We start from the raw sequence: 26,097 nt of genomic DNA, 5'->3' as shown, positions 1-26,097 counted from the left end.
GCTAAAAATCTTTCATTAGAAAAATCGAGGTATCTCGAAGAATATTTGTTGAGAATGTTGTTGATATTACGCACAAGTACATCTTCCGTAAAGCCTTAAAACTGAATAAGATAAAGAACCGAAACGATTTTACAAAGTACCTTTTTATTTCTTCGACAGTGCGGGTTCTTTAAGAGGAATAGACCGTCCGACGCACCAGAGAGGCAACCATTGAACAGGAACGGCCACTTCCAGCAGGGTGACGACCACTGAGAAAAAGGGCCAAGTATCCATCGATGGAATTCATTTCAAATCTCGAAAGTCGAACCGAACGAACGAGCCAGGGAGGGCCTTTTAATCCTCGAATCTCGCAAAGGAACAAATTTACGCACTGCCTGGATCACGGCTCGTCCTAACTGTAATACAGTCCCGCGTCAAGCACCACTGTGACTGTTATTACGATTATTGTAATTAACAAAATCGCGAGTGCCTTTATCTCCAGCCCCGAACGAGGAAACTGCTCGAGCATTTTTTACTTACATCGAATTACGAACGAATAAGCGATGTAAAAAAAGGTTCTGGGGCGAATCTGCGATTATTTTCTACTGCCACTGAATACTCCTTCCAGCTCCTGCAGCTCGATCATGCAAGTTTCTAGTCAGGAGACGTTTTTCTTTTTCTTTTAATTATTATTATTATTATTATTATTATGTCATTTTTTAATTACCTGTAATTTACTTAAGCCACATGCTCGTCGATGATCACGGGCGAATACGAAGATCGATCGAACTGCCTCGATGACGTGGAGGTCGAAGTGGCCTGCAGATACACCTTGCAATTTATGGAAAATAGATTGCACTTTTTCACTCCGTGTAGAATTTATCTTAATCTTTCCTTTAAAAAAAAAAAAAAAAGGAAACGTTCGCTGTGGAGAATTCTGAAAAAATAAGATCAAAGAGTGAACGAGTTTTTTATTTTATCGGTCTTGTACAAACGCTGATTATATTCCGGGGCTTGAGAAATTGCAAAATAGTTGAGATTACCAAGAGAAAAATGTCTAGTTCTGTGTTGTAAATATACTATAGTATATTTATTCTGGCTTACCTGGTGGAATATTCAGAATAATAATTTATTAATTCTATTTTCCATTAGAAGAACGTTTGATCGGCTCGAATGCTTCGATTCACGTCGATAGAGATCTCATTCGTCGCCGACATCGGCAGTCGATTTTATATTTGTTCTCCTTCTTAAAACAAGCTGGAGAACGGGAGTTTTCGATTATTTATTAAAATTTCTACATTATTATATGTATATGTAACGTATGATAGAGCGTTGTAACGTGAAACCGGGGCTTGCCCTGACTGTATGTGTGTACAATCTTGTAAATTATTAACTGTATTAATTACTAAAAACCGTTCAGAAAGTAACTAGCTAACACAAATTAATAATTGTGTAGAGAGCAAACGAATTCCTGAATAAGTGGGAAAATAGAAACTGACTTGTACATACAGACTTAAGGTGTAATATTAAAAGAAAAAAAAAATATATATATATATATATTAATTAATAATATTATTAATATTAAAGATGTTATTTTATTTTTAAATGTGGGTGAAAAATCGCCTCTGATAAAATTACTTTATCAATTCTAAGAAATCTAGAATTTTTTAACGAGAATAATTTTGAAAATATATGCCATGAAAATGGAGAATTAATTAATTTTTCATTAAGACCAACTAGTAATCTCGGTAGGATGATCCCCCTTTTTTTTCAAACTTATTCCCTCTTTTAAATAAATTCGTATCCTTGTATCAAGAGATTCCTCAAAATATGATCGGGAACAATTAATTTTTCATATAATCATTTATTAGAAAAATCACAATGACGTAACATCAGTAGACACAAAACAAATGCATGATTAGCATGAATATCATACTCTCATTGTTGTTTCTACGATAGTTGTATGGATCGTTTTTTGTTAGACCTGCATTAATTTGTAAAGTTACGTCGCGCATAAACGATAAGAAAATTGTTCCAGATATAAAAAAATATATCTTTCGATAATCTTAATTTATTTCATAGATTTTGACGATGTTTCTACTCTCTCACTCTCTCATACACACAAACACACACGCACAAACACTCTCTTTCTCTTATTTTGACTTCTCATTGTCTTTGATAAAATTTATACAAAAATAATCTTATGAGTACAATCATTTTGTAAAATATACTACCGTATTTAATATTTTACTTCTTGCTTTTTAAGAACCTCGAAGTAGAAAAAGTGTTTAGAAAAATTTCTGGTTCTTTCAATGATTGATTTGTTTTTTCGATCGAGCGAAAATGGTCTGCGTATATTCGTGAGTCGAAATGAAATCTACCACCGGGACAAAGTAAATCTTGTAAAAAAGCGTCTTCATATTTTTCCCCCCGGTTTCTGCCTTCTCTAATGAGTTGTCGTTGGGAAAAACGGTACAAAAGTCAATATTTTAAAAAACATACATATAAAAAAAGGAAATCATGAAACATTTCGTACAGACATACTCATCCAGCTCTAGGATTATTGCTAAAAATATTAATCTTTCGTTATATACACGTATTGTTAGCCCTTCAACGACGCATGACGTACACATACATTCTGTTTCTTCATTATTTTTATCAAAATTTGTTGATAATCTTAAAATATTTGTATACCGATTTAACTTATCTCGTTTGAACGTTCAGTCTTTGAAATTTCAATATCGGAAGGTCGAAATAATTTTTTTTCAATTTCTCAAATTCGGCGATCAAAGTAACGTGTCGTTGAAGAAAAAACAATTTACCAAACAGAACGGTTTACGTTATGTGTTATCTTCCATTTAAGATACACCGAGAAAACAAAATAAATATATTCACTATCTTCGGCAGTGTGAAGTCGATACTCCTCTTCAAAAACTAATGTGCTATCGAGCAATATGTATGTACAACATTATGTATATACGACTGCCATCGAACGCTTACCGGATGTATCGTTTCGATCCTTGCCGAAAAAATACGATCAACAGGAAATTTTGTTTTCTCTAACGTCTTGCTTGGTAATTTACAATAATCTCGATCAGACGGAGGCTAACTAAAAGATTTACAATTCACGGTCGATAATTGAGTTATGTTTATACGAACCGATGTCGTGAGATAAGAAAATACTAAATACGATTAACAATGTAGTTGTACCCGTAATCATTAACACCCGCGACATCATCAAGACATATAATCTTGGAATTTCCCTAGTTTCTATGTACTAATGATTGGATTTGTTTTCGAATAGAATAAACGCATGGACCGAAATAATAAACAATGTTTTTTGCAAAATTCAATCATCAATTTTTTTTATGACTATGCTTCAAAATTCTATCGTTGATCTGTTTATGACTGTACTTCAAAATTCCATCGTCGATTTGTTTATGACCGTACTTCAAAATTCAATCATCGATTTTTTTATAACTATACTTTAAAATTCAATCGCCGATTTGTTTATTACTATCTTCAAAATTGTCGTCTAAACTTCATTGTCTTTGCATGTAACTAAATCATACGCTTCTTCGTGAGGGTCATCCTCGTATCAGCTATCTGGAACCTGAAAACAGACAAATTATTTAATAAGAATTAATTAAAAAAAAAAAAAGAAGAAAGAAATATATATATATATATATTTGGCTATGGGTATTTTAAGTAATCGATCATCCTTACTTTCCACTGTAGTTGGTTGCCAACGTTGTAAAGCTCCTTTAACGATTCAGCCAGCTTTCCAGAATTCTCCAACTCCTTGTATTTACGATACAACTCGAGAGCAGCTCTGGCATCTTCAGTAGAGTCGTGTGTTTCCGACTGAATCTTCTTACCCAAAAAGTGCCACGTAAGAAAACGCAACGATACCATACGATGACGAGGTAAATGAAATAGCAGTACTGTGTCTACGACCTGCTCCGGTGGAACGACTAAATTTATCACTCTGTGAACAACGAGAAAAAAACATGTAAAATCAATATGATTGAGGCGGTATTAGACGTGTTAGTATATTAAAGAGGCGAGTGGTAAAAATGTAATAGTCAATGTATATTAAAATCACTTTAAATGTAAGTACAGAGATAGTGTATGTCGGTCGTAACCGTCGATCACTCAATTCTACCGTATAACTCGCTATGTTGCTCCGCTATGCTGTTCGCTATACTCTTCGCTATACTGAATCGCTCTAAAGACTGATTAGAGAGGATGTTCGTCTAAAAAGTTCAAATTTGATTCCGGTTGACGGTTACAAATAACGGCGATAATGTTTTTTGTCCAGATTTGTTCGTTTACTCTTGAATCTAATAAATCGAAACAGCGTCAACACTCTAAGGCACAACAATATGAGTCACTTCCAATTCGAATTGTCCTATGACTCATATACCGCTACATAATAAAAGCAAAAAGTAACGTAATTACCTAAAATCATTCTTCAGGCCATGACCAACGAACATGATTCCATTATCAACGAGAAATCGTAGTTTTTGGTACGTTGATTTTAGAGTTGTTAAGTGCTTGCTACTAAAGTTTGCGTCCAAATCACCTGGTTGAATCCCGCTGAATTTTGTCAGGTAATCTACTACCTGTTCTTGAGTGCTTATGTAATCGTCTATAAAGGGAGTTCCTTCCAGAGGACCTTGGCTGTTTAAGGAATTAAAAAAAATATCAAGCAAGAAACATAGTGATCCAAAAAATGGCTATACTAATGTAAAAATGATAAGAAAATAGTTAAAAATTGTACATACCCACGTATACAAGTTATACGTGCAACAGACATGTGACTTGGTTTTATAGTGGACATTTTTCCATCGCTACGAAGTTCAGATTCTTCCTGATTCAACGTTACAAATTCAGCGTCAATTCCAACTAGTTCGCCTATAGAAATAATTTTATCAGTTAATATCATTTTACGTACGTAATTTAATGTCCTTTTATTTCTATATTTGATAGAAACCTGTTTTAGGCATTTCGTCGGACGTCAATGGGGTAAACGTGATACCCCTTGTCCCTCCACTGCGAGCGATGCATTTATCTTCACCAAATACATCATAGGTAAGCGGACTGACAAATGGTGCTGGTTCAGGTGCAGGTACAGCAGTATAATGAAGGACACATGGAACCTTCCAATCAAGATTGAACCATACCGCTTCTTGCGGTGTCACTGCGGATATACTAAACGAAATAGACAAATTTTCATTACAACTTGAAACAAAATTCTATATAAAACTAACGAAGAGAGTAAGATTCGAATTTAGAACATTTGTATGCATAGAAAATTTTTCATAGAAAGTTTTCCATCATTCATGCCATCCATACTTCTTCGATTCTTCGTCGATTATTCTAGTATTATTTAGTACAGAAAATGAATTACATTTACGTACCAAAAATCGTTAAAAATGTACCACTGCGACACCGCACTGCCAGCCGATCGTTCATGATAATTTGGTCCGACTCGCAATAGCGCAACGATATTCCTCTTATCTTCGTTACTTTTATCATCGATGTAGCAAACAACAGCACTAAGACTATACCGAACTTTGCTTATCTTATTCAAATTTTCATCAGTTTTGTTTCCTTTCTCCACATCGTCATTTCGTACTGTGTTAACATGATTTTTAACCACTTTCTCTTCTTCTCCGGAGATCTCAGATTCTTGTATCTTATTATCCCCTTGACCATTTTCTACTATGACCTCATTGACCGTTTTACTACTTTCGTTAGAGTCGCTCTTTGGAGTGCTGATCTTTTCTACGAATAATTCACAATTGCTATCCAAGGAAATCTCTATATCGTGTGGAATCCACGAATGAGAATAGTATAAGTGACTAGGCGGTGTTGTGACCGATTGCGGTGTCGAAGTTGTTATGGGTGGAGTAACTGGTGGCGTTTGTACATTTTCTAATAAAAAATTTAAATAAAACAGATCGAAAATGTTAGTTAAGCAAGATATAATGAAAATTCTGAAAAATTGTAAAATGGATTGTAACTGTACCTGAATCTCTACCAATGTGTCTGAACCTACAACCAATTCGAGTACAATTGTTGCCATATCGACATGGTTTCGCAGTAATGGGGACAGGACTCGAAGATGGACTACTTTCTTTGCCACTTAATACTTTTTGAACGACTATATCCATTTGCGCTTGCCAGAATGCTTTATCCTACAATAATGGTAATTTTAGTATGTTAAAAGTCATCATGGAACTTAGTATGTGCTTGCAGTCTATGAGATGCAGTCATGAAAGAACTCTGATGATTAATTATTAAATTATTCAATGTCTAGTACATGATTAGGAATAACGAGTAACGAAGTATTTCATACCGAATATTATAAATAGTGACATTTCGGAAATTGGATATTGGTAAAATAATAGTAATTGTAAAACTATCTTTTTCATATTACTCAAGACTATTTTTATATTTATGACTGCCCCCAGTTATAACTGCTAGATTTTTATATGAAACACTTATAAGATTGTGTCTGATGTACCTGTTGTGTATCTAAACCACAATTCAGAGCCAATATTTGAGGTAGTTTAGTCAGTTGTCGAGACTGGAGTGTGGGTGTAAACTTCTGACAATTGTCACACCATGCAGGTGTAATTTTCTCGGGTCTTAAACTACGGGTAAGAACACTCGTAAATGGAACTTCTTCGGCTGCAAAAGATAAAAATTTTGTATAATGATAATTGATGTGTATATCCAATGTACATATAGCTTAAATAGCTTACAAGGATGCGTTAATTCCGGGTAAACTAAGTTGCATAGCAACATGATGGAATGTTTTGTAGCTTCTTGCCCACATTTAAGACAGCGGTGTATATGCATTTGTTCAGATCCAAACAGACGACTGATCTCTGTCTCTTCATCTCGTACTTCGTTCTCCTCGATAGATTTTTTGCTGTTTTTGTCTATTGGAAATAAATATTTGTATAAGTTTTTTCGAATATCATTATTTTTTTGTAATTTTAAGATAGTATACGTTAATAATGGAAATTTATAAAAAAAAATATATAAAAAAATTCAATAGCCTTTAACGAGGACCTATTTACTAATATGCTAATTTCAGGAGAATAGTATTTGTATTGGCGATGCATTATTGTTATCCTTTTTTTACAGACAATATCGCTATTTAAAATATTCTGATTTTCTCCTTAAAAATATAAAATGAAAAGTTTAATGAATTTATTGGAAATCAGAGCAATGCATATAATAACACAAAACAAATTTTTGCAAATAGGCTATGCATTCGCAGAAAACAATGTCTTCTTTCTTATAGAAAAGAAGAGGAAGTATAGGTAAAACCAAAATTAAAAAAAAAAAAGAAAAAACGTGCTTAAACAAAAGACTAAAAAACTTTCTGCATAAACCAAGCACAATAAAAAGGAAGAGGATTAACTGGCAACCTCGGTATATCCCAAGAATACAGATATGAAAATATATATAATTTTTATCATTAAAAAAAGGAAAAAAATTTTTTTAAACTTAAAACTTAAAAACCTTAAAATTTCTTTGTATTCTTTGGATATGTCGCCACAATGGTCAAATAAGTGTAACAAATAATCATATACAAAATGAAAAATAAACACAAAAAGTGCCCAATAAAAAGGTTACACATGAATTGTGTTTACCTTTCGATGTGATCCACATATATTTACCATCCCCCTCCTGTTTTTTTCTTTTCTTCCTTTCTTCTGCGTGGCTTCTATATCGGGAGCCAATGTCCTGCAAAATGCTAGGGAAATCTTGTTCGTTATAAACGAACGGAGGACATTTTGGTCCTGATTTAAGTCGAGCAGCTTCCTCTTCCTCCAGTTGCCGTTTCTTTGTTTCCAGAACTTCGTAATGGATCTGATGTAGTATAAACCTGTTCCAACTCTGAAATTCAACAATATTATTAACATATTAATATTTAACACAGACACGGACGTTCTGTATTGAGAGACATACCTGTATCAATCGCATCAAATTCGTTTTCCTTTTGGCTTCCGGATGGAGATCGCTGAGTATAAGTCCCAAAGCTGCTGCTTCGGGAACCGTTCTGAAAGCTCGTAGGAAATTGGCTGCCTGACAAGGCAGTCCTCGGGACGTGTCTAACATGTGAAACAAGAATCCTAGTTCGCAGGATAGGCAGAATTCTCTTTGGCACGAGTGAGAGAGCAGCGCTATTCTTACAGGTTCGCAATAATAAAGCAACTGGAAAATACGTGATAGACATGAGTATCTTTCTGAGTTTGTTTCTCTGCAAGAAGAATAAGCTTTCTGGATTTTCATTGTACTGATTGAACTAAGCTTACCTGCAACATAGCGTTACAATAACTGTTAGGAAGAGTTGCTTCGAGACCGCAGAAGTTTGTGTGATTATACTGATCAAAATCGAATTCATCGTAACCGAGACGTGAATATTTCAACTCGATTTTGCGATAACGTTTAGGTATGGCCACAAAGGTGCCGTCATCTGTTTTTGATCGTGAATCGCCAGCGAAAAGCTTTGTGACTACTCCCCGACGTTTTTCCAAATTGTAAGGTATCTGCAAAAGAGGTATTATTTATTTTTCTTCAATCAGTCAAACGACTTTCGCTTTTTCTCTTAAATAAATTTAATAAGATTAAAATTATGATGTACTATATGAACGTGATTTGCAGCATAAAAAAATAAATAATACCTATTGAATACGCGTGGGACCGAGCCAATAAGTTAGGCTTACGTGTATGTCTTACAACCTTTATTTCACTTAAATACAACTTCCATTATTACATTCTTGAAGGAATATATTCTGTATAGGCATTAGATATACTATCGATTATTAGCCACAAAATCATTAAACTAGAACAACCATTCGAACGAAATGCATTGATTACAAACGCTCCAACGCGAAATAAAAGGCAGTGAATAGTGTTCTTCTTGAGATCCAAGACTTCAAAATTTGAAACACGATATGATTTGTTGGAAAGTAGATCAAAACTCAAATTACACCACATACGGAGCTAGAGAGCATAACATAAGCCTATAGAGAGCATATTTTAAATAATTCATAGAGCTATATCACGAATTATGCAATGCAATATATATGTACATCATTTTAGAACACGTTCATTGTAATTCCTACATTGGCACATTATTTATATTTGTCTTGATAAAGAGTTAGTAAAAAAGTTATTGCTTTTTTGAAGAAATTGAGGCAGATGCAACCATTGCTCTTCAATAACTGCAATTTTACACAGCCATTAAGGTGCTACTGATATGCGGACCATAAAATAAATGTCAATGTTTCTCAACCTTTCAAAGATATTTAGATAAAATTTAGTAAAATTCTTAAAAATTTGAAATTCGGCTCGAGACAAATTTACTAACGTTTATATTTTATAATAAAAATCTACAGTAGCGGACTTTTATCGGTGAAAATAATAGGATTCAATAACTATATTTATTATATATATAACTGAGAAATATATCGACTAAAATTAAGAAAAATAACTTCAATATTATATAATACACATGTTCAATGTCCTACTTAGATCTTTTTCTCTCATACATACTATCATAGAGGAAATTATTAAAATGTTGTAGACTAGCTTATGAAAATATATCACAATCTTTTAAGGTTGTTCATGGACTACGATGATATTTATCACGAAATGTTATCAGTCTTAAATCACATCATATTATTCTGGCTTCTCTAAAAAATTGAAAGTATGGAGCTCGAATTCCTTTTCCTTACAATAAATCGTTCCGATTGACAGTATCAATTTATACCATTGAGGCTATAATAAAGTCGTCAATTAGATTATATCTTAGTTATGTTATGCAACTAATATTGTCTGATAACCGATTCAATTAATAACACACTATATGTGTCAATGCATACAAAAACACAACTGTATTCAGTCACAAGTATATAATTCCCTAAAGACAAACTTTGTTCTTTCTCAAAACTGATTTAAAACTATAAGAATTTTAAGATAAATGAAGAGTATCCACGTCTGGCAGCGATAATTCGTTCTGTTTCATCAACCCATAGGTGTAGCTGGCAACAAGAAAGTCAAACATCAAAACTAATATGATAGTATAATCTTAAATGGGAGTCATGGGAAACACTTTGTGAATGGAAGACAGGAAATTCGGATTTTAGGAGAGATTTAGAAGAGTCGGTGAAGAATATTGTATAAGAGTGGGAGAATATTTTTTCCTCACTTGATTTCTGCGGAATGTCTGAGGGTTCGGGGCATAACCTATAGTTCCTTGCATCTTCATTGTACGCAATATTTCAGGATCAATCGGTGGTGTTCTTCTGTAAAGACATAGAAAACAAGTTTGGAATTAGTTTTTTTATTAACACTACTTGTTCAATTTAATTGTCAGTTATCATTACCTACCTATAAGCATATCTCAAATATTCCTCTGGCCAATCGCTTAACAATGGCTGCCCACTATAATACATTGGTATTGTACTTAGTGGTGTAACATCATCATCGAATGATATATGTGGAAGTGGCTCAACTGGATCAGCAAATTCAGTTGGTCTGGATGAATGAGAACAGAATCATTGTTCAATGCTTTCTAACTTTAGCTGGAATTTTTTATTTAAAAGATTTAATATATTTACTAACCGAGAAAATGTATTAAACTGGGGCTCAGGTGTATTTGTAGACATAAGATGTATAGAACCTGCCGAATCTCCAAAACACAGACACTGAGATGTAGAAGATACATCAAATGATATTATTGCTCCACTATTTGCAACCTATCAATACAAGAAAACCTGTACATTATGTAATCATAGATTACCCTTTTTGCACATATGACATATAACATTTACCTGATACAAGCATGTCATAGATGGCTGTACATTAGCATAGATAGTATCAAGAAGTTGCATTTGTCCCGCTGATGCTACAACAGCTACACGACTGGAATAGCTGGGTAGGAACTTCAATAGAAGAGGGCACACCAAAGTTGCAACTGGGCTCAATGCTCTCATTTGTCTCAAGTCATATGCCATTAAGAATCGATCTATTGTCATACCCTGACGACTAAATCAAGAAATTAAATGGGTTAAAAACTTTAACAATTACAATAGTGTTCTCAATGACGTATTAATTATGGTGTCCTAAATCTTACCAGTTACTGAAACCACAAGTAACAAGGTAATTTCCTTGAACATCAAAATCATTGAGAGAACCACTGTGAGTATCAAAAGAATGTTCTATTGATAATGTATTTGGATCCCTGAAATCGATTCTTCCACCAGGACTACCACAGCATATAAGTCTGCTATGCTGCCTTAAAATTGCACAACCAGTATCCTCTACAGGTACCTATAAATACAATATGTTACAAATACATGTCCACATAATCATGTTATTCTATCAATGAGGTGAAACTCACTAATCCAGTCTCTTTTCCTCTTGTTAGATCAAAATCGATTATTTTTTTCTGATGACCGCCCATAAGTAACCTTGTTGGTGAAACGTGAAGCATGCATTGCATGTCTATCATATTCGGTGACCTACAAATCGTTTATTTTTATACAAAAAATTCATAAGTTCATAAATGTCATACAAATACTACAAAATTAACATACATCTGTGAAAATATTGGTATACCACGTCTCAACTGATATCGTAATAAATTCCGTGTTAGAATTAAAATTCCTTCATCTATTGGATGAATATGCCGAATTTCTTGACTGGCATGAACTTGAAACGAGGTGTACTTTTGTAAACCAGGCCCATAATAAGACGTCACATGACCCTATGAAGCATTGTTCTTAGTCAATGTAATTTTAATAATTATTTAATAAATATCAGTGTAATATGAATTAGATGCTATTTTAATCATACGAATTACATAAAGTAAATGATAAAAGTAATAAGATGTATAATTTGTTAACTAGACAATAAATGTTATAATACCCCCTCATTTCCCATCCACATGAGCTCTTCGACATTGTCAAAGATGACAGTGGAAACTCCAAATCTATCCCCCCCATCAGCAAGTACAGTACGCGTTTCATGAAATTCAGCGCCAGCAAATTCCTCTCCAAATTGCTCTGTTGTAGGTACATATTCATCACCAGGTAAAACATAATTTGGTTCTTGCCCTGTAAGGAAAGATGAGAAAAGATATTGACAATGGAAATTCTTGATGTTGTTTCAATATCAGTCAATATCATTAAACATAACTTGTGACAACATTTCAACATTGAATATAGGTTACAGATTATTAACGTCGATTAATCTTTGTTATCATTGTTTACAAATTGTAATATTTCTGCCTGAACGAGCGCCTCTAAATTTCACAGTTGAAAACAACAACATCACAGCTGATTTGAATCGCGTGTCTAACCTTTGAATTTTGCAAGATTGTTTTGGGTCGAACAGCTGATCGGAACTAAGCATCATGTTCCGAAAACAGCGGAAAGAGTGGGAGTAACCAATAACGGTTTATTGAATTGGTGGACAAGAATTAACGAGACAAAAGATATTATGCGATACTAACGGCTAATGGGACGCCAGATCGCGCACCATGATTCGAGCAACGAGTGTCATAGAACAAAGAGGTTTCGCGCCTTTCCGAGTCTTCCGAATCTTGGGACGAAAAAATCACATTTTGATGTAATCGAATTCATTTTGCCGCCTTCAGAAGAGAGAAAGAGTGTTAAAATGATACATATAAAATACTTACAAACGAGTTGTTGTCCGTTAACACCGCTATCAGCCGTGGCCTGTATGGACGAGCTGTAGTGGCCTAAAACCGAGTATTCCATAATATTCCCGTCTTCAGGCCGTTCGATTTTGAAACATGGAATTGCCGTCAGTACGAAGATAGCCGTAGAATCGTTGCCCCAATGATCATTCTCTTTTCATAGCACACTTTTGGACACGCACACGCACGTACTGTAGTCGCCTTGGCAACTGTGCAACAAGCGAAACACTTCGTCACGAATATTCACTTTTCTCACTACCAGCCGATTTAAACTAATGAAAATTATAGTTAACACAACACTTTTTATACTTGTTTATCATAATACATGGATCAACCTGTTCATCGAACAACCTTTAATTCATGATTGCCCTTTTCTACGCGTTCACCCTTATATAGCTGTATTGCGACTCAAAGGTGTCGCCACCTGCTGCTTCGCGCGTCAATCAGTACGGCTAATGGCAAGACGCAAAAATCCCTAGATTTCATTATTCGGTTAGTTGCCGCCCTAAATATTGTAGACGAAAGGCGCGAAGCTGAAGAGAAAATTTAAGAAAAATTACGTTCAAAGGAGTTAGAAATCGATGGATCTGATGGAGAAAAGTATATAATTCAAATACTTTTACGATTTTATGAAATTCTTATGTTAAAAGAATAATTGAAAGTAATAGAGCAATTTTACGAATGAATTTTCAGGCCAAACGGTGTCTACGATTGAAAAACGTTCGATTCTGCTCATATATCACTCATGCTACGCGAAAAAGTAAGTAAAATAAAAAAATAATATTCATAATTATATCGTGGAAATGTTTGAAATGCACTATAAATTCAAATCACTTAGATGTATGTATGTATACTTTTGGGAAATATTTTGATAATTATTGTTCTAAATTCATAACGACACTTGTATAACGCCATCTTGATATGTTGCTTTGCCTTTTGTAATAAGATTCGAATTTATTTAGCGTTATATTAAAAAATTTAAACTATTGTTTCTTAATACATCCATCGACAATATTAAAGTTAATGTAGAGCATTTTGTTTTTTTAAAAAAGATCGTATAAAGATATAATCCTATAAGATATTACTATAACGACATTCATAATTAGGTTAATTATAAAATACGTTATTTTCAATTGTAAATTATACAATTTTCACTTAATTATCTGAATATGCTATTCTTTGCTCTTTGAAACGTATTTTCGTATAAAATAATTCGAGTAAATAATGGAAGAATTTATTTGTCAGACATCGATATACATATGTACATATGTATATATATTTCACAATTTTTGATTAACGTTTTACATATCACGTGAGAAACGATGAAAATCACAGAAGTGTCGAAGTATTCGCTGTTTAAAGGGAGGTACGGTTATTAATATGAAAATATGTATCGAAGAGAATCTCTAACTTTTTCCAAAATACATTCATATTATATTTTGATTAGTTTCACACGGTCGTCGCCTTGTATAACAATATCGTATACAACAGAGTACGAATAGATTAGATGTACCAGCCGTGTTTATTTATTTTGCACTTTGATTTCGATTTTGCGATTACCTATTCTCAAAGACGCTTTCTACGGGTGTATTACTTAAAAAGAGAGAAACGATATCATTGTATTAATTAATTTTCATAGAAAATATGTAGATTTAGATCATCGATAAAATAAGAAACAAAGAAAATGAGCATGGGCCATTTTCAATACTACGACATAGCGTTTTATTCTATTATACGTTTTTTAAATATATTTATTGTATGTAATATTCATTTATACGATTCTTTAATATTCATTTTGGAAAGAAAAAAATATTAAAATAGAAGCAATATGTAAAAGTTAGCTTATAGATAACAAAAACGATTAAAATTATGGTTGGTGGAACGGTAGTAAGCAGATTTGTTGTTGATTTTAACAGCGGCGGGAGAGGGGAGGGGAGATTTAGAAGATTGTTCGCTACTGTAAAATTTCTGTTAAGTAGACAGAATTGTAAAATATGAACAGGAAGAAAGAACGATTTCGTTGGAAGTCCTTTTGGGTCGTTTCACGAAGTAGTAAGAATTTTTAAAAAATTCGTGAACATAATCGTTGTGCGATATGCAAGACCTAACAAAACAATTTGAAATCGTGTTATTCGTTAAAAATCTTTTTAATCTCATTTACAATGTTGTTGAAAACGTACCATTCAGTCTAAGACGTGTACCCTGTTAGTGTTAACGCGAATGAATTTTCAAAGAATTCAATTGATCGACCTCACTGAAACGGAAGTAAAATATAATTTAAATTGTTAATATACAAGTTTAAGTTTGTGAAAGATACTTCTGCATAAACGTAATTTATTACCGATGATATATCGATTCAATTAAATCAGCAACACTTGAGAAAGAATTCCGATTCTATTTTTCCAATGGATCTTCGTATTGCCTTGAATCATTACCTTTAATGCCGTCGAATCAGGCGTGTGCGATGATGAAGAGCGCTCATGAGCATTCCGATCTCTTCGTCGGATTCGGCCGATTGGCGTCTCGATTTCCGATTATTCGGTGTTCCACTGACCGATCCAGAGCTTTGTTTAGACGGTTGCGTTGGGAATGACGAGCGACGGATAAGAGGCGGCGGTCTCGCACCTACGGTTCGATTTAGTGTCATTTATGTTAAACGATACGTTTATGTAGGCTAATCGAGCTGGTCTAATTATACGGCTACCTAATAGGCGTAAAGCAGATCGATGCATTTCGAAAGATCTCGCACTCTTCATTGGGTACCTCGGTAGGAATCTCCTCTGAACGGGTAACTCGACCATGGACGTTTTTCTTGATCTGATACTATCTGCCTTAGACGAGTCCTTATGCGTTTTTTAAACATATATATACATGTTTGTATACTCGTGTCGTATTGTTTTTCATATATATTTATATATACTTTATGCAACATAGAATAGGAAAATGCATTTCGGTGCGCGTGAAATCAATCAGTGTAACGTTTCGTTGCATCCACTTTTACAAAAATATGGTTCTACTTGTTAACGTGATATGACATTACACGTCCATACTGTATGTGATTAACTAGTATCGTATGCTACAGTATCTGTTTGCGGTAGTGTCTAATCTGTGATACTAAGAATTTATTTAATGACACTTCTACTTCTAGAAAGTCTCTATTCTATAACATTTCGTTCTTTAAATACCTTAGTCAATCAAGATTCTCTGTGTACTATGAATCTACACAGACCATAGTCGCAACCAAGAAATTCTAGTTCGCATATTACTATTACTTTCATCGATGTCTTATTTTTTTTTTTTTTTTTTTTTTTTTTTTTTTTTTTATTCTTTAAATCGATATTCTACAATTATAGCTTTCAAGGAACATTCATGTCGAATGTTTCGTTAAACGAGCATCTCTATCTCTGCCTCTTAAATGTACCTGTAACGTATCTACACTGATTGGATTTGCAACGACGAGAAATATAATCGTTAGAAATGGTGCGTTATAAAGATCACGGAATGGATATATATCACTATCTGGATCAAAGTTACAAGATAAACTAATGCGGTTTCCGCTGTAATACCTTATCTCTAGCGAAACGTATTCGCAATACTTCAACGAGAGCAGCGATTGCTGAAATGAGAAGCATCGTCACGAGAATGTGTCCGGCGACCACGACCGATTTCGTTCGACAATCTTTCCCACTTTCTCCAACTTTTTCCGTCGAATTCTCACCGACCATCTCCTTCAATATCTTGGACGTTTCATTATTCCCTTTGTCAACAGGTTCGCTCTCGACATCTCCGTTATTTTCCTCCTTCGTGTCGTTAATCGGACAGATTCGCGTGTAAGTACAATTTCCATCGTAATCACTTTGAAAAACCGATATCAATCTGTCTTCGTACTCGAACCTTGGACAGCGTTTCAACTTTCGATGATCCACCGGGATTATTATCGCTTCGACTGTTACGTTCTCCGTCGTTTGTATCGTAGTATTTTCGCCGATCGTTTCGTTTCGACTGTAGTAATTCGTGTTCAAGAGCAATCGCAATGGCAAGGAAAGCAACACCCCGAAGATGGTTAGTATAACGAGAATGCTGACGTTAATGCCCATCGAAATCCGCTTCTCGGACATCTTGACAGAAGCTTGTAACCGAATCGCGTTCACAGCTCGTTCCTCGTACGTTCCTGCATCTTGCATGATTGCACCGCGTTGCATCCGAAGGCCAGGGTTTTCGCGCTCATGTCGAGTCGTTTCGTTCGCTCGACACGTTCCACCGTCCACCGCGGCTTTTGCTCCAGTTCACATGGTCGGCACTCGAGACGAGGGTGTAAGAACTTTCGAATTGTTATCGGATGAACGACAATGGGATCGGCCACGATATATATCTCTTTAGTTCAGACGCAACTGTTGCGCATTCTGTTGTGACTGCAGTTTCAAGTGAACCTGGATGTCGGTTGATATTGATTTCCAAGTAGAAGCGGCCGCGTACGCGCAAGTCTCGCGGTACCTCGCCTCCGTTCGAGGAAACTACGAGTTGGCGGTAATTAGATGACGTTTAAATTGACCCCTGTATTAAACAATCAACGCTTACGCAGGAATTGCCCTTGTTCGAGTTTGCATTAACGTACGTAATCGATCATACATTTCTTGTACTCTGCTTACGTAGTTTGCAGTAAATTAATATGTGAATTGTTAGACGTCTGGTGGTTGCACAGTTATCAATAAACGTGGTATAAATGTATGGGTTTTATCGAATTCTTAATTCATTAAGTGGGTTGCTTATTTCATCCTAGGGACATTTTTAGAAACATGGAATGTATTCTAGGGACATAGAAATTATTTGAACTCTTTCGAATATGAAACAGTTCAGTATTTTGAGTGGCCGTCCGTTTATGACTTAGACAATACAACTAACTGTTTTGCTGACCTTAGTAAGAAGCTAATAAACATCCCAATTATCCGATGGGTCAGGTTAAAGTAAACATCTGATATGATCTAGCAATACCGTAGGATATGTATGTCACAAAATTTGAATAGATTCCCATCCCATAAAAACAATGGAAAGCACGGGACGGAAAATTAATATACAAGGAACAAATAAAACTTCTTGAAAGAGTATTAACATAGTTTAACAACATCATAGCGTGATACTCTTCGTGTTATATTATACCGTATTCTGAATCTTAATTTGCAAAGACATAACATAAACATATTACTACTCGACATCTTTAATTTGTTTCCACTTTGAGCGTTAATCTCGTTCAAGGTTCGCGATATCAACGATAGTATAGCTTATGATGATGACCTTAGTAAGAAGGTAATAAACACTCCAACTGTCCGATGGATCAGGTTTAAAGTAAACATCTGATATGAATTAGCAATACCGTAGGATATGTTCCTACCAGAGTACACGATCACAAAATTTGAATTGATTCCCACCCCATAAAAATAATGGAAAGCCCGAGGCGGAAAATTAATATACAAGGAACAAATAAAACTTCTTGAAAAGGTATTGACAAATTTTAACAACAGTTTTCATCATAGCGTCATATTCTTCGTGTTATACTATACCGTATTCTGAATCTGAACCTGCAAATACATAATATAAACATACTCGACTTAACATAAACTACTCGACATCTTTAATTTACCTACATCTTGGGCGTTAATCTCGTTCAAGGTTCGCGATATCAACCGATCAGTTGTAACCTGACTGATCGTCACTTAGTTGAGAATTCGTAAGAGGAAGATGTTGTAGAAAAAGATACAATCTGCTGGTAGGAATATGACGATTGATTTGAAAATTTTATTACGCATGGTACAAAGGTAAAAATGTATTACATCCGATGAAACTATTTGTTACGCCACGAGGCTTTTTAGAGATCGTATTTCCAACCGTCGCTCGCGGCCCTCCAGCGTCGCAGATACATCCTCTTATCTGCCCGACGAAAAATATACATTGTATCAATGAGCGCATATTTATCACCAAATAACGAGTTCTGGAACCGTCGATCTCGGACCGTTATTTTCTAACGAAGAAGTCGGCCTACGTGATCATCGGCGCGTGCGATGGCGTGATCCGAGCATATGGGGGGTCGTCTCCCCGAAAGACAAAGAATCGGTCTAAGGAGGTCAGTCTCAATCGAACGCTCTAACCGATCAGTCTCATTCGAAATCTGTAACCGAGGAGTCCATTTTCGTCGTCCGAACAGTCAATAAGTCTACCACGGTTCTATCTTCAAATCAATCCGTTTGTAAAGTCTAACTATCTCATCGAGAGATATCGTCAAATCGGGTCACATTTTCTGTAACGCATAAGCTGTACTCATCGTCAAATACTTGTGACGCTCATAATATTGTGTAACCCATTGTTGAATATATACATCATATTAACCTGTTAACACAGTGTTAATTTCAATTAACCACCCCTGTTATCCTAACCGAAACACGGGGAACGACTATTTCGCGGCGTCGATTAGCCGAATCGTAGCGAGAATTTACGCCTCTCGCTGACGCGTTTTCCTCGCGACCGCGTCTCTCCGCGAACGGTCGTAACACTATTCGTCGAAGCAAATCGTGTTTCTGCTTATAAAATTTGAAAAGAATATGCGTGTAATAGCAACGCAGTTTGTTAAATTTTACAAATTTGCCATTGGACCTTGATTAGTTATCGGAAGATAAGAATTAACGCGTGTATATCTGTCGATAATCTATAACATTGACGCATTGTTAGGTACAACACGGGAAATATGTTTCAGTCTCCGTGCATCTTCAAACTAGCGAGGAAATCTAGTTGCGATGCTAACAGTATGTCGGAACTTTTCTTCCTTTCCTCGCGTTAACCAGGATTAACTACCGCGATCATTAACTGCTGGCCTAGTTTCAGATGAACTTCGAATCACCGATGCAAACAGCGCATTAACTACCTAGATAGCCATCAATCATTAATTAAGTTCAACAGAGCTCAACTTTGACGATCAGATTGAAGTTGGCACTCGTTCTCTGTTTTTACAGTTATTTGCCGCTCATCGTATTTTATAATCTTCTGTCATTGCACAAGATACTAGAATTATACCCAAATTTTCAGATATTTAGAGACAGAGCACTAATTTGCCTCACAGAACTGTTCAAGTTCTTATTCCTTGTAAGAAAATCTTAATGACGGTTTCGGAAGGAAAAAAAAAATATATTAAACGCAAAAGATATCAAACGTATTCCCTTCGTAGTGTTTTGGCATCTCTTCGTCTTCTCCTTCGTCTTTTTCACATCTTTTTCTCTTCCTTGACCGACGGTGTACTCGCGTACTAATTAATTACGTTTCGCACTTCTTTATCTGTTTCCGATTAGTGGGAAAACTCGTATAAGACGTGGCAACCGCGGACATCCTACGCCACAGATATTTTCGCGATAGTTTCTATCCTCCGTAAAAGCGAAAAATCTGCATGAAATATAAGGCACGAAGGAATCGTGCCCGCGGTGATAGCGGAGTGGAAGCCCGAAGGCGGCACAACAGTCGATTCATCGCACGATACATAGGCGATTCGGTTTCGCGTGGAGAGGAAGGAAGCGGTAGCAAGCGGCGGCAAGGGTGCAAGGGAACGCTTTGAAATGGGCAGGTTCTCTAGCGCGTGCATACATAAATAATATTAGACAATATCGAATTAAAATTCGCATCTTTCTGGCGAGCAACAATGGACCATGGCGCGGCCAACAAAGGAAATGCCCGCCGCAACGGCGGTGGCGGAGGTGGTGGTGAGTGGTGGTGATGCTGCGGTGCTCATGGCCGGTGGTGGTGGTAGTATGGTGGCGGCGGCATTTATAAAAGTAATAAAACAGTCGAACAACAACTCGATGGAGTGAGTTGGCAATCAGAGAGAAAAGGAGGTAGCGAGGAAGGTGGAAAGGGCGAGCGAGCGAGATATTCCGCGAAGGTGAAAAGAGGAGAGCGAAAGGAGATACAGAAAAACAGAGCAAAAGAGAGAGACGAAGCACAGGAGAACAGCGACCCGACCCGACCGACCGGTAGCCCAGCCAGCGCACGTATATCTTGCTCTGCTACACCGCACGCCGATTCTTCGAGGTTCTCATTGATGGATTGGTTCGCCACCGAAACCGAGATATTCCACCTATCATCCCTTCTTGCTTATCGTCCACTTAAATATTCCATTTCCCTTTAAAAGATTATAGTAACGTATTATCGGGATTAATAATAATTAATATATATATACGAGCCGCATGATCCGTAAAGGAGATCTCGAGAACATCGAAAAGGCGTATGACCAACTGAGAAAACGTGAGAAATTAACTTCTTTATCGAGCTAACTTGCTCGCCACTTTAACCAACTCGATTATTAATCCATCACTCGGCAAGGTTTATGTACTCGGTGAATCCCATTCGTATCTTTTCTCGGCCATTCGTATCGTTTGAACATCCGTTTCGTGGATAGCGCAAACATTAATTCAATCTTAATACTAGTTCCGTTCGTAGAGTCGTAGAATATTCACGGCCGATGCGGGAACCAGTTCTCTAGACGAAAGAAGCATAATGAGATTAGCTTACGGGCAAACATCGAAAAACGATGTTGGTGCAGGATACCGACGTTGTATCGTTGGCGAACGAGCCGCAGGTGCGTCCAACCGATTATCGGGAGGCGAGTCGGTGCGCGAAAGACGAGAGGTGAGCGCTCCCTCCCTGGAGGTTGAGAGCCAGGGTATGTAGAGCAGATGCTCTGGCCATGGCAGTGGTGGCGGGGTGCGTGATTTTTCACCGCCGACAGCTCCTCCTTCGAGAACCGCGCATTCCACCTCCTTCCTTCTGCCTCTTCGACCGCTCTCGCTTCTTCGCCAGTCGGTCTCCTTCATCCTTCACTCTTCGTTTCGCAACCGCTGCTTCTGCTGTTGCTGCCGTTGCCGTTCCTCGTCTTTCTCTCTTCCTCTCTTTTCCTCGCGCCCTGCCAGGCCTAACTTCCCTCTCTTTCTCTCCTTCGGTGGCGAACATTCGCAACGTATGCCGCGGACACGCCACTGGACACCAGTTGCACGATCTTAGATTTGCTGATCTCGCGTCCAGAGTGCACCGACACATAGGGATGCGCTCTGATGCAGCACACGAGGGGCACGCCTGTGTCCGCTCGCGTGTGCACATGCACGCACGCGATACACAAACGGCCCGTGACTGTTCTCAGAAATGATTTTCAATAATCGGCCGACAGGGAAACGCGAAAAGGTACCGATGCGCCTTCCTCTCTTGACACGTCGACGTTAACTTTGCGCCGTTGTGATTTTTATCGATTACCCGCTCGTTACCAGCGCCTCGTATCCTTCGCATAGAATACACTTACAGGTAATTGCAAAATGTCCGTATTATTCATGGACAGAAGAAATCGTTGCAGGTAGTCGAAGAAACGAAACTGAACCACCCAAAATGGAGACCACCTGAAACACCTCATTAACTTCACCACCTCCATCAATGTCTCTGCTTTTCTCTACCCACCTGGTGGATTACGATTTACAAGCAGCCGTCGTACCAGGCATCGTTCGTTACGTTCGTAATTTACATTTGCCAGTCGGCCACGTACAACATACTTGAGTCAGCGTTGAATAGAATCAACACCGGCCGTTTTGCCAGGGTACCATGTTGAAACGAGTGATTTACGTAAGCTTGTCGATGTGTAGCGCGGCTCGGCTTCGATAGAAAGCGAGATCGACTTGTAAATCGGCGTGTCATTATGCAGATAGCCGGGATGCACGAGCGGTACGTCGAGCGAAAAACGCGGTATCGCGCGGTATCGAGACACGCTGGTGTATCGGGGGGTCCCGGGGATTTACAATCGACTGAGAGATCGGAAATCACCGGCCATGCCAGGCATTAGCCGTCAGGAGGTATCGAAGGCGCGAATACGGCTAATTGGCGTAGCACGAGCCGCGTATAGGTAGCTTAGGGGAGTCGCATAGCTGCGAAATTTCCAGAGAAGGCGTTTATAAAGCGCGTACGGTCAGCGAGCCGGAGGGCCGCGAGGGTTTTAACAGAGTCGCGTCTCGCTCGAAAGAAGAAGCCGGAGAAGAGAAGGGTAGGCATCGCAATTACGCAAATTGCGGCTCTGTTCTCGCCTGCTCCGGGCTGACTGCCTGCGGGAGGGCATCATGACGACCAGTACAGGCTGAAGGGTGGCGTTACGTGGAATGCTCGTGGTTCATGCTCGCGTTCATGCACGCTAACTACTTGCTCTACGATTGTTTGCTTACAAAGGATGGACCACGCTTGTAGGAAGAGTTCGATAACTAGGATATCCGGTTAAGGTTTCGTTGTCTAATTTTTTCCCGTGAAACGTCGATGGATCTTTGATCAAATTCATGGCTGAACGACCACCGGCGTAGGCTCAATTTAAAAAATGTATCCTGCGGTAATTTGCTTTAACTCCGGGATATGATCATTAGGGGTGTGCCGCGAATAAGATCAGTCAATTAGTAACAAGCACCGCTAATTCTTCTTGCACAGATTTCACAAGCGTGCCAGCATGTGGCGGTCTATTTCAATTAGTCTTTCGATCTTCGATGGGTTCACGCGGTATACGCTTTTTCGGAGCTCGTATGCGAACTCGTAGCGTCGAAAAGGTTAAACGAACGATCCAAAGATGGAGTTTGTTATCGTAGATTCGACGTGGCTTTCACTAGTCTGGCGGATCGTCGGCGATGGCTCGCCTACCGCGAACATTCACTCCGGAACGAGAGGGATCGGTCTAAGAGCGATGAAAAATGCTGTTTATATCGGGGAAACTGGTTGAACGGCGGTCCGTTTCGACGGGCAGGCAACGGAGCGCGTGCCTGCCGCGGTCTTATTAGCGCTGATCAGCCTTGCGATAAATTTATGTGCCGTGCAAGATATATATGCCGCGAGGCATCGCCACGTGGAAAAAACGACGCCGTTACACACGCGGGATCCCAGTAGTTTCTGGTTCGATTCCGCGGCCGTGTCGCGGCCGTTTTTGCTCTGGCGACGCGCCGTACGCACACGGCGCTGACACTGCGTCTAACAGAGAGCGACAGAAAATCTATCAGGCTTTCAATGAAAGCGCTGGATACACCGCGGCTGGAATTTCTAATGCCAAGGCGCGCGCCAGCTATGTCGGGCACGACGATTGGCGAGAAATCGTTTCACCACTTTGTTACGTTGTTTTTGTCGTCAACACGAATATCTATCCTATCATGTCGTATCGCCGTCTCTTCATCCTCTTCCCGTTCTTCTTCTTGTATTTTCTTTGTGGGATAATCCCGGGCAAGATAGATCTCGCGTTCAAAAAAAAAAAAAAAAGAAAAAAAAGAAAAAAAACGTATCCATGTTGAATATCTTTGAAATATCGAGTATTATACTTTTTGGCACGCATAGCGAACTATGTTTTCTGGAACGCGCGAGTTCCACCGATTCTACCGATGATCGGTACAGTGTACTGATTCTACCGATGATCGGTACAGTCTACTGATCCTACCGATTAGTAGGATCGTTTCACTTTTTCCTCTTATCTTCTGTGTTCGACCGTTCCCCTGGAAGGGTCGAAACAGGAGGGTCTCACGATTCCAGAACAGGTAGATATAAAAAGCAAAATGAAGAAATAAGAGTAAAATCCATAATCTGGATTGATATAAACGCTTAGGCCGACAGGAAGGGTCGCCGTTTTAAGCGTCACGAGTCGGAGTCGCGTAAAGAAGAGAGCGATGCAAGCGTGAAGCCGCTCACCAGGGGCGTATTAACGGCGATGCCATAACGTGGGCATTTATTTCTCTATCGGCGGCATCCGTTGGAAGCTGGAAGCCACGACCACGGCAGGCAACGATGGAAATTTATACGGAGCCGATAATTAGCGAGCCGAATCGGCTCCTGGGAGGAGTAGCTCAGTGGCCGCGGTAATCGCCGTAATTTATGCCCGCTTCTCGGGATATAAGCTCGTTGAGATAGGCCAGGAGCGTAAAAAGGCGCACGGCGAAAATGTCGCCCAATTAACGGCGAATTGGAGCGGCCGAGGTCGCGCGCGTACACATCGTGCCATTCCACTGCGATGTGTGGACACGCGTGTACACGCGTGTCTCCTGCACGTGTGCGTGTATATAGGGTGACCCGGCGAGATCGCATTTCCATAAAAGAACCGAGGATGGAACGACGTTCACCGTTGTTTATTGGTCGCTTCTTTGGGGGCTGAAGTTTTATCGAGGCAGTCTTTGCTTAAATTTCTTCCATCGTACGATCGTATTGGAACCAGTTGATTTGCGAGTATACCTGTCGAACGTGCTTGAGAACCCGAGAAATATCGTGATTTTTGAAAAGACAATGGAGGTTGCGGGCTAATTTATAGGGAAGTTTTCTGAATCAAAGAAATATGTACGTTCCTTTCTGATAATCGTGTATTTGAGATACAGAATTTACGCTATTCCGAGATCGACTTTGTTTCAGTACAACTAGAATAATTGCGTTCGCTTCTAAAAACGTAACTTACCTGCTTACCTATTCTTTCGAAAATTTAACGTTTCATGTCACCGGCGTTATATTCTTCTGTCTTTTATCTCAGACCATTCTTATTTTCCGTACTACGAATCTACACTATACTAATTTTATTACAATGCATTTTGTGTTAAGTAGAGCGCAAAACCTCTATTGATTCCTCGCCACGTGAAAGCTGAAGTTTTTCTAATTTTGGAATCCGATAGATCCTGATCCATAGTGCATGAATTCAAAGAGGATCAAAGCCGTCTCAACTTTGATATTCACTGATACACGCAAACCTAATATGACGTCCCTCCTTAAAATATCCAATTTTAGAATAACAAAGTTGTCGTTTCTATGCCATCACTGTTTGATCGTTGTTTAAAAATGCTCGAATATAAAAAAAAACAACAAATTTATATTATATTTGTACCTGTACATTAAAGATGCTACGTAGAACCGTCCAAACTGTCAATCTTGATTACTCGATTCCGAAAAAAGGGCAGTGAAAATGGAAACGATATCCGTATTAAAATATCGAACCATCGAATCTGGATTGACGGCAATCCCAGAAACGTCACACGTTATTGAAGCTTCCGTATTAAATCATTAAACTCGTTCGTCGTTTTCGCTATATTTCGATCGGCAGAAGCTCGAAGCGCGGCTACGAAATTCGCAAACGAATTTGAACGTATTACGTATTATCAACTTGACTCGATACTTTGTTCTAAATCTATATTTGTTCATATTTGTCGGCGCGTTGCAAAACTGTGAATATATTTAAATAACTAATCCTCACCGCTTGTGAAAGAAATTAACGTTAATAAAGGCAAACCAACCTTAATTAGATCGATTTTAGCCTCCGCAAATGTAAATGCGACACGATTTATTTTTATCAGGAACGT

General features: G+C 38.0%; 3 protein-coding genes across 5 annotated transcripts in view; 1 reads left to right on the top strand and 2 right to left on the bottom strand.

Annotated features, from left to right (window-relative positions):
* Window positions 1-3,313, top strand: part of If (integrin subunit alpha inflated) — a 78,350-nt gene extending 75,037 nt beyond the window's left edge. For both annotated transcript variants that reach the window (XM_072011942.1, XM_072011941.1), the window contains one exon: window positions 160-3,313. In XM_072011942.1, the coding sequence (XP_071868043.1) occupies window positions 160-252 (93 nt within the window). In that variant the 3' untranslated portion in view covers window positions 253-3,313. The remainder of the gene's footprint in view (window positions 1-159) is intronic.
* Window positions 2,300-13,130, bottom strand: Pan2 (PAN2-PAN3 deadenylation complex catalytic subunit PAN2). Of its 2 annotated transcripts, none has more exons than XM_072011950.1 (21): window positions 12,710-13,130; window positions 11,938-12,125; window positions 11,607-11,776; window positions 11,411-11,531; window positions 11,144-11,340; window positions 10,842-11,055; window positions 10,633-10,766; window positions 10,399-10,545; window positions 10,217-10,313; window positions 8,319-8,552; window positions 7,972-8,217; window positions 7,653-7,899; window positions 6,753-6,932; window positions 6,512-6,678; window positions 6,014-6,182; window positions 5,403-5,919; window positions 4,976-5,193; window positions 4,767-4,896; window positions 4,441-4,662; window positions 3,706-3,967; window positions 2,300-3,592 (listed from the first exon to the last, which is right to left on the bottom strand). In XM_072011950.1, exons 1-21 carry the CDS (start codon window positions 12,789-12,791, stop codon window positions 3,578-3,580), a joined length of 3,957 nt encoding a protein of 1,318 aa, XP_071868051.1. In that variant the 5' UTR covers window positions 12,792-13,130; the 3' UTR covers window positions 2,300-3,577. The 2 variants fall into 2 exon arrangements, with proteins under 2 accessions (XP_071868051.1, XP_071868052.1); XM_072011951.1 differs by having other exon boundaries at window positions 7,680-7,899; window positions 12,710-13,129.
* An 818-nt stretch (window positions 13,131-13,948) lies between these two features.
* LOC139991700 (uncharacterized) lies at window positions 13,949-17,307 on the bottom strand. The gene is made up of 5 exons (XM_072011986.1): window positions 16,297-17,307; window positions 15,435-15,573; window positions 15,166-15,355; window positions 14,911-14,984; window positions 13,949-14,834 (listed from the first exon to the last, which is right to left on the bottom strand). The coding sequence occupies exons 1-3, from the start codon at window positions 16,930-16,932 to the stop codon at window positions 15,168-15,170; spliced, it is 963 nt and encodes a 320-aa protein (XP_071868087.1). The 5' UTR covers window positions 16,933-17,307; the 3' UTR covers window positions 13,949-14,834; window positions 14,911-14,984; window positions 15,166-15,167.
* Between the last annotated feature and the right edge of the window lie 8,790 nt (window positions 17,308-26,097).

The sequence above is a fragment of the Bombus fervidus genome, chromosome 10 (genome assembly GCF_041682495.2).
Source record: "Bombus fervidus isolate BK054 chromosome 10, iyBomFerv1, whole genome shotgun sequence".
In the NCBI taxonomy this organism is placed as follows: Eukaryota; Metazoa; Arthropoda; class Insecta; order Hymenoptera; family Apidae; genus Bombus; species Bombus fervidus.
Note: the sequence above shows the minus strand (reverse complement) of the source record. Positions and strands in the feature narration are given on the sequence as shown.

Coding starts and splice junctions, on each gene's coding strand:
- Pan2 (XM_072011950.1), bottom strand. CDS start 12,791: ATGGAATACTCGGTTTTAGGCCACTACAGCTCGTCCATACAGGCCACG. Junction 12,126..12,709: donor TAACGGACAACAACTCGTTT/GTAAGTATTTTA, acceptor CTTTCCTTACAG/GGCAAGAACCAAATTATGTT. Junction 6,183..6,511: donor GTGGTTTAGATACACAACAG/GTACATCAGACA, acceptor CCATTATTGTAG/GATAAAGCATTCTGGCAAGC.
- LOC139991700 (XM_072011986.1), bottom strand. CDS start 16,932: ATGCAACGCGGTGCAATCATGCAAGATGCAGGAACGTACGAGGAACGA. Junction 15,574..16,296: donor TACGTTTCGCTAGAGATAAG/GTATTACAGCGG, acceptor AAAACGCATAAG/GACTCGTCTAAGGCAGATAG. Junction 15,356..15,434: donor ATCTGCTTTACGCCTATTAG/GTAGCCGTATAA, acceptor ATCGAACCGTAG/GTGCGAGACCGCCGCCTCTT.